The 12,008-nt window shown below is 39.4% G+C and overlaps 1 protein-coding gene across 13 annotated transcripts in view; it reads left to right on the top strand.

The window, feature by feature from the left end:
• KMT2C (lysine methyltransferase 2C) overlaps positions 1 to 12,008 on the top strand; it is a 272,443-nt gene that overhangs the window by 162,453 nt on the left and 97,982 nt on the right. For 12 of the 13 annotated variants that reach the window (XM_046020447.1, XM_046020451.1, XM_046020450.1 and 9 more), the window contains exons 10-14: positions 4,412 to 4,581; positions 5,023 to 5,174; positions 5,928 to 6,041; positions 6,940 to 7,017; positions 9,290 to 9,999. In XM_046020447.1, coding sequence (XP_045876403.1) covers positions 4,412 to 4,581; positions 5,023 to 5,174; positions 5,928 to 6,041; positions 6,940 to 7,017; positions 9,290 to 9,999 — 1,224 coding nt within the window. The remainder of the gene's footprint in view (positions 1 to 4,411; positions 4,582 to 5,022; positions 5,175 to 5,927; positions 6,042 to 6,939; positions 7,018 to 9,289; positions 10,000 to 12,008) is intronic. The other variant, XM_046020452.1, reaches the window with a different exon arrangement.

The raw sequence follows: 12,008 nt of genomic DNA on the forward strand, positions 1-12,008 counted from the left end.
ACCCTTGAAGGTCGGTTAAAGTTTAAATTTTTTTGTGTTAGCATTTCTATGGAAACTTCTCACTTTTCAGAAAACAGACTACATCTGTGATCTCTGCGTCCTCTCCCCACCCCCCGCACCGAAGCGCGCCCGTTACCTGTGCACCGCCCTTCTGGGGACTTTGCGGGGGGCGTCAGAGAGGTGGGGTGGAGTGAGGTGCCTGAAATGGCCCCTGGAGCCCAAGGGCAGGGGTCAGCCTCCAGGTGGACGCTTCCTGGGCTGCTAGGATTGCAGGCGTGAGGTGGCGCCCGCCCCAGGCTTCCTCCAGAAGCTGGAATGCGGGAGGGAAGCGCCGGCCGAGTCGGGGTGCGTGTGGTTTGCTGTCCTAGGAAGGTCCTGGAAAGGGGGCGCGAGGTCCCCTGGAGGACCCCGAGGGTGGGGTGCGGGTGATGGGGTGGAAGGAGACGCGGAGGGAGCCGAGCACCTGTGCCGATGCTCCGCCTCCCCAACTGCGGGGCACCTGGAACTCCGGCGCTCGCCTGGTTCTGGGGCGGCGGGCGGGGAGCTCCGCGTGGCCGGGGCCGGAGGGTGGGGTCTGCAGGGGCGGGCCTTCTGCCCCGGAGCGCGAACTGCGGACACCGCGCTCAGGTGTGGCTCCGGGGAGGCGGGGCCTGCGGGCGGGCCAGGTGCTGCTGCTGCGGGCTCCCTGCGGTTCCGGTTCCTTCCCGCCTGCGGGCCAGCGCCAGCTCAGCGCGGGGTCTCGTCGTTCTTGGAGGCGGCAGGAGAATCCCAGGTCGGCAGACTTGTGCGTTTGTGCTTCCATCTCCTCCACGCACCTTGACTTGACTTTTTTTTTCTCTGAAATAGGGAAGTTGAATTCGTAATTCGTTTTTCTTACTTTCTTGAAAAAAGGTATATTTTTAAGACTATAAATTTACCTTTGATTATAGCTTTGGCTGCAACCAAATATGTTGTATTTGTAACTATCTCTGTGTGTATCTGACCTAATCACCGTATCTTTTGGGTTTTAAGTGCTTAAGCATGTTAACTTCTGCTTTAAGTGTATTTAACCCAATAATTATTTTTTCACAAATATTTTGATACTTGAAGTAGTGTCTTTAACGTATAATATTTGTGTTGAAGTCCTTTTTATTTTTTGACCAGCTAAATTCTGCAACGTATTAGGATGTACATGAAATTGACCACTGCAATTTTCCTGTTTCTCCTTGTATTTTACTTTTTTTTGGTAAACAATACTAATATTTTTTTATTGTTATTTAGCAGGGAAGTCAGGTCAGTGTTGATATGTTGTGCTTTTGAGTTTTTAGTAGTGTAAAGCTACTCCATTGTGTAATGCCTTTCAGGGGTGGGGTGGGGGGAGCCATCTGTTTTTGTTTGTCCCACAATATGGCCTCATAGGGCTTTGGGTTACCAGCTGAATGTGATATATTCACATCTTTGTTATTTTGCATCTTTCTGTGTCATTTTAATTTTTTTTGGAAAGGTTTAGTAGCATTAACTATTTATTTGTTTATTTTTAGCATTAACTATTTAGATTAATGGTTGCAATTGAAATGCTTGGCTATTTTAAGACAAATTAGTTCTTTTGATTTCCTTTCTGTGTTTCTGTTCCTTTTATTTTCTGCAGTGACTTGCAATTAAGAATCTTATTTTGTGAATGTTAAGTTATAGATGTTGAAAGTATAAATATTTTCTTCCCCCCCTTGCCAGTGAAAATGGAGAAATGAGCAATTTCCTTTAATTTTTTTCCCTCTTTGTTTTAAATCAACTGAGACTGTAAACCTTCTCACTTTTTCCTTGCAAAAAATAAATAATACATAAAGTATTTTCTATATAAGTTCCAATCTCATTTAACTCCCAGTCTTTTGGATTCCTGGTTATGTTCCATTAAGGAATAGTAGTTTTTCCGAACTCCTAGTTATCTGAAAGAGACTGTTGTCTTTAGATTACAATAAGAACTTGGTTTGGTATCATTTTGTTTTACAACTTTTTCTTTTTTAGGCTGTGGGACCCCCCCCCCCCCAATTTTCCCAGTTCTTTCACATAAGAAAAATCTCACGCTTTTTTTTTTTTTTTAAATGTCCCCTTAACTGTAATCCTTTTTTCTACTTAAGGACTTTGGGATCTGTGTTTTTGTCAGTTCTTTGAATTTGCTTCCAGGTTGTCTCTGATTGTGGTTCTACTGTAATTAGTGTTCCCTGGAACATGCTGACCGCCGTCAGTCTCTAGTCAGGCCCCCCAAAAAGGTCTAAAGAAGTGTTGGTTAACGTTGCTTTTGCTTTTTTTTTTTTTTTTTTTAATACTTGCCATCTACACAGTCTCTTAAATAATGTTTAGTAACATCTAGATAACTTTGTTTCCTGCTTTTAATTTGTTATCTTGGGAAGATGTCTTCAGAATTCTGAGTTTATTTCTTGACATTTTCTTTTATCTTTCGTCTTGCTCTCTGTCATAGTCTGCTGTGCTCTTTCGCAGTGACTGAATATGTATAATACTGCCAAGAATACAACTGGATAGTGTTTTTAAAAACATTCTGTTCTGTCGAGGTATATAATATTGGTAGAAGACTAGGCTGTGGAGTGAGATTTCCACTTTTCCAGTTACTAAATACAGGATCTTTGGCAAATTGTTTGACTTCCTTAAGCCATTTTTTCCTTGTAGAGAATGTTACTAGAACTTACTTCACAGAGGTGTTGGCTTTACTGAGCTGATGCCTGTAAGGTGTCCACTGTAATGTCTAAATTAAGTCCCTAAAGAATTATCCTGGAGTTTTTCATAGGAAGGCTTACTCACTGAGTAACTTGAAGAATGATCCTCTTCCTCTATTGTTAAATTCTTTCATAGATGTCTATAGTCCTTAGTCATAATTCGTTCATTTACTTAACATTTCAAGGCCAGCTGTGTGTCAGACACTGGGGAGGGGCCAGAGATGCACATGGGCAAATAGGTCTGCCTTCGTGGGGGTGTCAGACTAGTGAGTCTGTTCACACTGAAGTAAGGGTAATCTCAGGAACTTCGTTTTATACCATTGTCAGGTTAGGTTTCTTTTTCCCGTTTCTCTGTCAAGGATGCTTGTGTGTTGGTATATATCACGAATTTTTTGAAAAATAATTTCAAACTTTAGAAGTTGAAAAAATAAAAATACCCATATGCCATTTACCTTTATCTTTGTTAGGATTTCAGTGTCGTTGTGTGTACCCCTTTCTCTCTCCTTCTTCTCCCCCATTTCTGTTTGTTTTGCCCCGAACCATTTGAGGGTAAGGTCCATATACTGTGTCCTCTTTAGCCTTAAACACTTCAGTGGGATAGAGATGTTCTTACATAATCCCAGTGCTGTTACCAGCTGAATGTGTTTACATCGATGTCAGTACTTTCATCTAACCTGTTACCCATATTTCAATTTCGTCACTGGATCCGACATCCCATTTAGCATTCCCCACCACCCATGTAGGTTCCAAGATCTGCTCTAGGGTAAACTTTTACATCTCACTTTGGACTCTCTTAATCTGGAAAGTTTCCTGAATCCTACTCTTGTCTTTTTGATGCTGACATTTTTTGAAGAATAACGTTCTTCCCCACATACCTGGGTTTTTTTCTGCCAAATAGAACTTTTCTCACTTTGTCTTTGTCTGCTGCTTCTTCACAGTTATATGGAGTTTTGCGCTGTTGGCCAGAAAACTGCCAGACGCTGATGTGCCCTTGTCAGGGTGCCTCTCCTCTCACCCTCATACGTGATGTGCTTTCTGATAATTTGGTCACGCTGTTGTCAAATTGCTGCAGTTTTTTTTTCCCCCTCTCTTATAATTAATGGAACATTATATGATATTTAAGAAGATACTTAAGATACTATATCAAGAAGGTATTTAAGACCATGTGAATATCTTGCTCCTCAAAATTTGCATTTTTTTCCCCACAGTTTTGGACTCCAAGCCATTTGGAATGGGTCATGATATAGTTCTTGAGTTTGAAGTCTTGCTTTTAGTTCCTAAGCTACCTACAAGCAAATGAAATAGTTAGAAGCACCATTTTGTTTTCACAATCCTAAGTTCAATAGACTTATCCCTGCATAAGCTATTTTCTCGGCAAGCTACTTCCTGATTCTGGGATATGTGTGTTTTTTGAAGTTTGGATTGCTGTGTTCTTGGTTTTCTTCCTTCCCTATTTATGTTTTCTTGGATGTCTCTAGTCCCTATTTACATTTTCCTGGAGGTTTTCGTGCAGATTGAGTGATGTCTCCTCAGATGTTCAAAACACACTGCTTTTTCAAAAACATATACCCTAAGTTAGTGTCATGAAAATTAAAGCTTAATGTATAATGTACAAATGTTTCATTGATTTCAGAAAGCTTCACACCAGAACTGCAGTACAAATGCATAACAGACTTTCTGTTTTCATTTTTTCTGGTGTTTAGAATTGCAGACTGTGTGTAGAGTGTGGCACACGGTCTAGTTCTCAGTGGCACCACAATTGCTTGGTATGTGACAGTTGTTACCAACAGCAGGATAACTTCTGTCCTTTCTGTGGGAAGTGCTACCATCCAGAATTGCAGAAAGACATGCTTCATTGTAATATGTGCAAAAGGTAAGAAGATACAGTTCTTCCTTTGAGTTTTTGGTCAGTTCTCCTATCCATGTGCTCATCTGCACTACCGTGCCTCTTTGAGTTCCAAGCTTTTATCACTCTAATGATCCTTTGGGTACTTGGTGCTGTTAAAGGTGAAATTAAATTACGTATTTATGAGTCTGAAAGGCACCAGGAAGTGAATAGTCAAAAGACCAGAAATGAGCATTAAATGGAAATGTAATTAAAAATAAGGCAGTAAAAATTTGTGACCACCTTTAATGACCTCTGAAAATGCCAATTCCTTTTCTAGAACCTTCACCAATTGCCAACATCTGTAACTTCACTTCTGTCATCCTTAACCCTTCCTGTACTCAGTTCTCAGCAATTGCCTCTTTTTCCCCTGGATAGTAATTTGTCTTTAAATTAGAAAATTTTATTTAAATATATTTATCACTGCAGATGGGTTCACTTAGAATGTGACAAGCCAGCAGATCATGAGCTGGATTCTCAGTTCAGAGAAGAGTATATCTGCATGTATTGTAAACACATAGCCGCGGAGATGGATCCGCTACAGGCAGCTGACGGAGTGGAGATGGCTGAAGTCGCTGCAGGTAAACTGGAGGGTTTTGGGGTGTTTTGTTCTTTTGTTTGGATGATGTGCCAACCAGTCTCCCAATAAATTATTTTAGTTAAGATGAGGGAATCCTGTGTACCAGGTCCCATCTTGTTCTTAATTTACTTACTCACTTGAAATCCAGGACTGGTGTGCCATACTCCAGTCCTGTTGTGTGAACCCGCGGTGCAAGTTGTCGGTGTTTGGCCACGTGACCTAGTTTGTGCTTTGTGACCTAGGTTCTTTCACTCCAGATAAGTGTTAGTTTTATAAGGTCTTTCTTAAATGTTAGTTCATATCTTTTGAGCCCAAAATTTTGTTTAGGTAATTTTAGTAGTATACTGTTGTATACATAATAACAAGTTTTTTCATGATAAAGAAAACAGACTGCTTATAGATGATTTTTCATTTTCGTCAATATGAACGGCAACTTTATAAAGTCCTGTGTTACTATCTGCAAGAGGGTTAGGTAGACACATTTTAATTACTCATGTTTTGTTTCCAAGATGCCATCTGTATACAGTTGTGAAACGTCCTTTTAAAATAATATGTCAGTAACCTTTTAATTCATAATTTAGATGTTTTTCCATCTACATCTAAAATGTTTGTGGTTGAAAATGTAAAAATGTGAAGAATTTGTGGCATTTGGGGTGATAATTTACCCTCACTATAGCAAAGTAATAATTATTTACAGAGTTAACAAAAACAGAAAAACTTACTCTAACCAAAGAATAAATAACATTCTGTTAAGATTATAACAATGAGATGGAAGTTGAAGGACCTGAGGACCATATGGTATTTCCAGAGCGAGCAGTTAATAAAGACATCAACGGTGAGGAGTCCACACCTGGAATTGTTCCAGACGGTAAGAATGTTTTTGGTCATGGATATAGTTTATTTTCTGAAGAAAATGTGCACATACAGTGAATATGTGAAATTTATTAAAAGTTTACTGTCCTAAATAAATATGAGCCACAATGTGTAGTCACTTAGGAAATTGTTTAGGGAGGAGCTTTCTAGTAAAATAACATTAGAAGTTAATAGGGGAAAGGGCGTGTATATATAGCACAGCTGTGATTTGGACCTCATCATCAATACATACTTTGGGGGGCCAAGTGATGGTCATTAAAAAGCAATTTATTATTTTATCTCTCTTTAGTTATACTTATAATTACTAACTAGAGCTCTTACTGATCATGAGATGGCTCATGCTGAGATAATGAAAAATTTATTGTTTTAGATTGTCTCGACGGTTCTGTTGGGGGTGTTTCAGGTATTTCAGTGATACTCAATTAAGGTTTTTGCAGCGTTGATAATAGCTATTGCTGTACCTGAGGATGTGGAATTAATGAGACAAGGTTGGGGAGAAACTACTTATTAAATTTAATCTTGGGTTCATCTGGCAGTATGGGATTTTATGTGAAATTTTATATTCTATAGATCGAGTACATATGTAAGGCTTCAGATTGAGATTCCGTTTTGTGTTTAGTAACTGCCATGAGAAGGTATATTGCATAAGATGTAAAGTGAAGAAGAGTAAGACAAAGTTATCTGTAACAATAAATCTTGTCCTAGTACATAATCAGATTCCTAATTTCGTTTCTATACCCCACTTACCAATAAATACTAAGTGTGTTTTGTGCTTGTATTGAGAATTGGCATTTGGCAGGAGGATAAAAATCTTACTCAACTTACTTTTGAGAGAGCAGTGTTAGAGAAATTTTGAGTCCTTGCTAGAGGTGCCATAAATGTATCACTCACAGCAGTTCCCATCCACACAGAAGAGCAGCCGAAAAGGAATCTGCCGGCAAGTCTTGAGACCCGTGGTCTTCTCGCTTCTGGTGAGTGCGCTGTCCGACTTGATTGGACCACAGCATGGTGCTTTCATGACTGCTGTGCAGGTTCGAGTCATAATCTGTTAAGTTAATTTTTCAAATGAATTATCCCAAAGAATTACTTACTACTGCTGCATGCACATTACAGTAATGAAATCTTTTAGTTAAGTGATCCTTTTCTTAGAAAGAATGGGCATTGGATTTCTAAAGGAGGTTGTATTCTCTGTGGAGTTGTAAATCAAATATTCATTATTAAACAAGTGAAAATCAGGGACGCCTGGGTGGCTCAGTCGGTTAAGCGGCTGCCTTTGGCTGAGGTCATGATTTCAGGGTCCTGGGGTCAAGCCCCGCATCCGGCTCTCTGCTCAGCAGGGAGCCTGCTTGCCTGCCCCCCCACCCCACCCCCACTGCCGCCTGCCTCTCTGCCTACTTGTGACCTCTCTCTCTGTCAAATAAATAAAATCTTTTAAAAAAAGAAAAAGAGTAAGTTAATATCATTATAGAAGACAGCTGGTAGGGGCACCTGGGTGGCTCAGTGGGTTAAGCCTCTGCCTTCGGCTCAGGTCATGATCTCAGGGTCCTGGGATCGAGCCCTACATCAGGCTCCTTGTTCAGTAGGGAGCCTGCTTCCCCCTCTCTCTCTGCCTGCCTCTCTGCCTACTTATGATCTCTCTCTCTCTGTCAAATAAATAAAATATTTTAAAGAAAAAGACTACTGGTAGAACACAATAGAACTGTTTGGGATGAAGAGCATGTTTATGGTTTTCACTGCTTCCTGCCTAGTGTATCTGCTTGTGTGCTGCACATTTGCTTTTTCCCAGTGAGTCTTGAGGTGATTGGTCTTCTGTTAACCACACTTTAGGCTTCATTTGCCATTAAGGTAAGTTTCTTCACTTGAGTCACTCAAATGAATGGTACTCGTTATTTACACGTGATTTTCTGTTTTAAAAGTCTTTTTTTTGAGCATTCCTTTTTTTTTTAAGATTTTATTTATTTATTTGACAGATCACAAGTAGGCAGAGAGGCAGGCAGGAGGTGGGGGGAAGCAGGATCCCCACTTAATGGAGAGCCCAATTCGGGGCTCGATCCCAGGACCCTGAGATCATGACCTAAGCCGAAGGCAGAGGCTTAACCCACTGAGCCACCCAGGCACCCCTAAGCATTCTTTTTTAATGTTGAGTATTTTTGAAGCATTTTTGTGTAAGAATATTTGGATTAGATCCATTATTTGATGTTTTTTTTTTCCTTTATCCTCAACTGTAGTCTTTCAGGGAGTAGGAATAAAAAGAGGGATTTCATTTTGATATCAGGACATAGATTAAGTGCAGTCACCACAGTAAATAATAATGAGGAAATTAATAACTCTATCAGTGTGACTTAGAAATTACCTTCATAATGTTTGAAATAAGAGCTTTTTATCTGGTGATCTTACCTGATAGAGCCCTGTAGGACTCATGTAAATTGGATCTCTGACTTTGTTTTCAGGCACGATAGGGTTAAAGGCTTAACACATTAGCCCCCCCCCCTTAAAATTTACCAGTTAGTGACTTAGATATTGCTGATATCTAAGTTGCTAAGCTTTGACTGTTTAATTATTGATCATGAGGAAATAACAAAGATTCTATCCAAAAAATGTATGTGTTAGCAGGTACAGCTAATAAGTAAAACAAGTCTTTTCTATCTGTGTTCGTTACTCATTTGCGTCTGCAGAATGAGTTTCGGTTATGTCAATGATATTTCATTTGAGTTGTTTACATCTGAGTGCCTGCTATTACAAAATCTCTGTATATTCTAGATTAGTCTTTACTTTTTAACTTGGATATCTCATGTAACTTCACTGAGCCTCATTTTTCTAGCTGTTGAAAGAGTGTAACTTTACCTACAGAATTGTTAGTGTTTTTGTAATTGTTCAAATTGTAAAACATCTTATGTGCTTAATAGAATTATATTAGAAATTCTGTTCTAAATATTTTTAACAGAAACCACCTTAAACTCTGGGGATCCTGTTAAGGTGATGTTTTTTGTAGCTTTTCTGGCCTGATCTGTGACCAATTCTAATTCATAAATCTTGGTGTATATTGGTCTTTATTAATTTTAAATGGTTTTCTTAATAAATACCTTCTGATGTAAATCAGGATTTTAACCATCAGTGTGCTTCGGAAATCCCTTGTCTCCCTTTTCCCCCCTTTTCCTGCGCAAGTCTATTATTTTTAAGCCAGAAAATTTTTAGATTTTGAATTTATAAGTACATTAACATAACATATTCCAAATTTTGTAGAATCCTCCCAAGATAAAATGAATCCTGAAATGGAAAATCAGATTTCTCATGAAGTTGATAGTGAAAAACCGGAAATGTCTTCTAAAGTGATGCATGTGTGTGACGATCGAAATGAAAACGAAATGGAAGTGACGGAAAACGGCGAAGTGCACACACACCAGATCACTGTGCAGCACGAGGACCTGCACTTAGAGGAGCCCGAAACGTCGGAGTCTGCGGAAGAATCACGGCCTCCAAAGCTGACCGCTGACTCTGCCGCTGCTCCACCAGGTGCCGTGGTGTCCCCGTGTAGGGAAGGCTCTGCTTCTTGTCCTAAGGAGCAGCTGGCTGTAGAAAGGGTACAAGAAGAAACAGAACAGAAATCAAGTTCTGAATCTTCCACTGCATTTACGGACTTTGAAATGGCTCCTGCAGTCGAGGGTTGTGTGAAAGATGGTTTATGCCAAGAAGACAAACCTGTAAAATTACCACCCGAGACAGAGCTGTCATTTGTGTCTGCGGTAGACGTAAGCAAGGCAACTGTGTCTTCCTCTCCACTTGCCTCAGACTTGCCTTCCCACGACGCACTGCACACTTACCCTTCCACCCTCAGTGCTTCTGTTGGAAACCTTCTGCCCACAACATACATCTCAGTCACTCCAAAAATCGGCATGGGTAAACCAGCTATTACCAAAAGAAAATTTTCTCCTGGTAGACCTCGGTCCAAACAGGTAGGGTGATTTTAATGATATGGACAGAAAAATCTGTTGGAGCGATTACATAAAATAAGGCGTACGTGGAACTTTGGTTTGGAGGGTTGTGTTTCCTGTTTCCAGGTAGAACTTAGATGTAATGTTGACCAAAGTGGCCTTTTTTTTTTTTTTTTAAAGCTGTGATGAATACTAATTTATTAAACTTAAAGTGATCTTATTCAGAATTCACAATTTGGGTGGGACATACAAATGCAACCTATTTGATTACAGTTTCTAATAGAAAACACTTAAATTTTGAAATTCTATGCCACAGTAACAGTAGAGCCTTAAAGAAACAGTAAAGTTTTAGGTATATTGTAACTAACATTAATTTTTCCCGCTACAGTATTTGTTTATTGATACTATTCTTTGTCTACATTTTTAACTGCTTAAAGCAGCAGAATTTACTAAGAGAGTTTTTCATGGTGCGTTTTTCTCATTTGGATTTTTCTATTAATTGCTAACTTTGTGACCTCTCCCCCACCCCCAAGCTAGGACTTACTTCAGTGTTTTCATGGAAGAGGCTTAGAATTGCATTGTTGGTCCTTGGGCAGTTAGGGGAGTTCTTCCCATGACCTGGGTAGTGTGGATTTTACCCTTTAAGGTTAAGTTCCCATTCTTTTTAGTGGAATTTAAGTGAAACTAACTAGAAAACAAAGTGAGACACTGTAGCTAAGATTCATTTATTCTACAAAATTTCTGCTTTCTGTAGTTGTTATAAAATGGCAAGATAATCAAACAGTGCAGTGTTTAGTCACAATGGTACTTTGAAGTTTCAAGTCTCATGATTTAAATTGCTTCCAGTGATTAAAGTTTGACATTCTAGTAGTATCATCTTGATCTTGATCATCCAATTTTGGAATCCGAAGCAAAGTAGAAAAATAGAATTTTATTGTAATGTGAGAATTAGTCTCCTCTAAATTCCAGATATAGCTTATTCCCTAAAGACAGCATGCTAACACACCAGAGGCAAAGTAACTGCCTCGTGGGAGAGAAGGGTTTCTTTGTGGCAAAGACATACGCAGTAAACTAAGACACTCCTTCCTATAGGCCTTTCTCTAAGTATTTTCCATGAGATTGATTTTATGTTCTCCCAGGAGAGGGTTTTCTTCTCAAATCCGTTCATCTCGCCCTTACTCTTGTTTTCTGTTTTTTGAAATAATTGTTAAGTAACAGTTATGTGGTTTGGGCTCTGAAAAAACGTTAGCAATGAAATTTCAGTCTCAAATTTAATTTTGGTTCAGATATTTACATTCTTAAAGATAATGCATCATAAATATTCTTGTCAAAGTTTAGTCTATAGAGACTTCTATTCCAACTGAGAAACCATTAGGGTTATTTTTCTGTCGACTTACTGTCCTAAGATCTATGTGCTTGTGAGTCTGAGTGTGTGTTAATGTGTGTGTGTTCGAGAGCGTCTTCCATGTTTATCCCATTTTATGTGACATGTGTCCTACCATTCGTCATCGCTTCTGCCGTATTCTCTTTCAGTTCCCAATTCTTGGAGTATCCCACTTTCTGTTGAGTTGCCGTTGCCTCATTACTGCTTCATAATTTGCTGCTAATCTCAGTTCATAGGCATGTTCGACCTGTTAGCTTGGTCTTAGTTGTGTGGCAGACAACCTTCACTTGGCAGTGCTTGCTAGTATATTGCTGTTTTTGTGGAGAGAACAAGACAGCTCTTTATTTTTTTATCGTTGCTGAGGTACTGAGGTCATAACTTCCAGGGAATATTCCAGTGTTTATCTTTATGTTGGAAATCCTGAAGTCTGTCACTCGGTTGTATGAATTTCTTTGATGTCAAGAATTCCTGTGTTAGAATCTTTGGTTTGTGTTTATTTTGCATATTCTTGGTAGTGGGGCCTGGATATAAAATGAGATGGATGTTTATGCAATGATTGTGATACAAGCAAGATTCTTTGCTGTGTTCTGGTTATTAACAGCAGTAGTGTTTCCATATTTTGTTGAAGGTTCCCTGGTCTTTAACG

Source organism: Meles meles, chromosome 10 (assembly GCF_922984935.1).
Source record: "Meles meles chromosome 10, mMelMel3.1 paternal haplotype, whole genome shotgun sequence".
NCBI classification, from domain to species: domain Eukaryota; kingdom Metazoa; phylum Chordata; class Mammalia; order Carnivora; family Mustelidae; genus Meles; species Meles meles.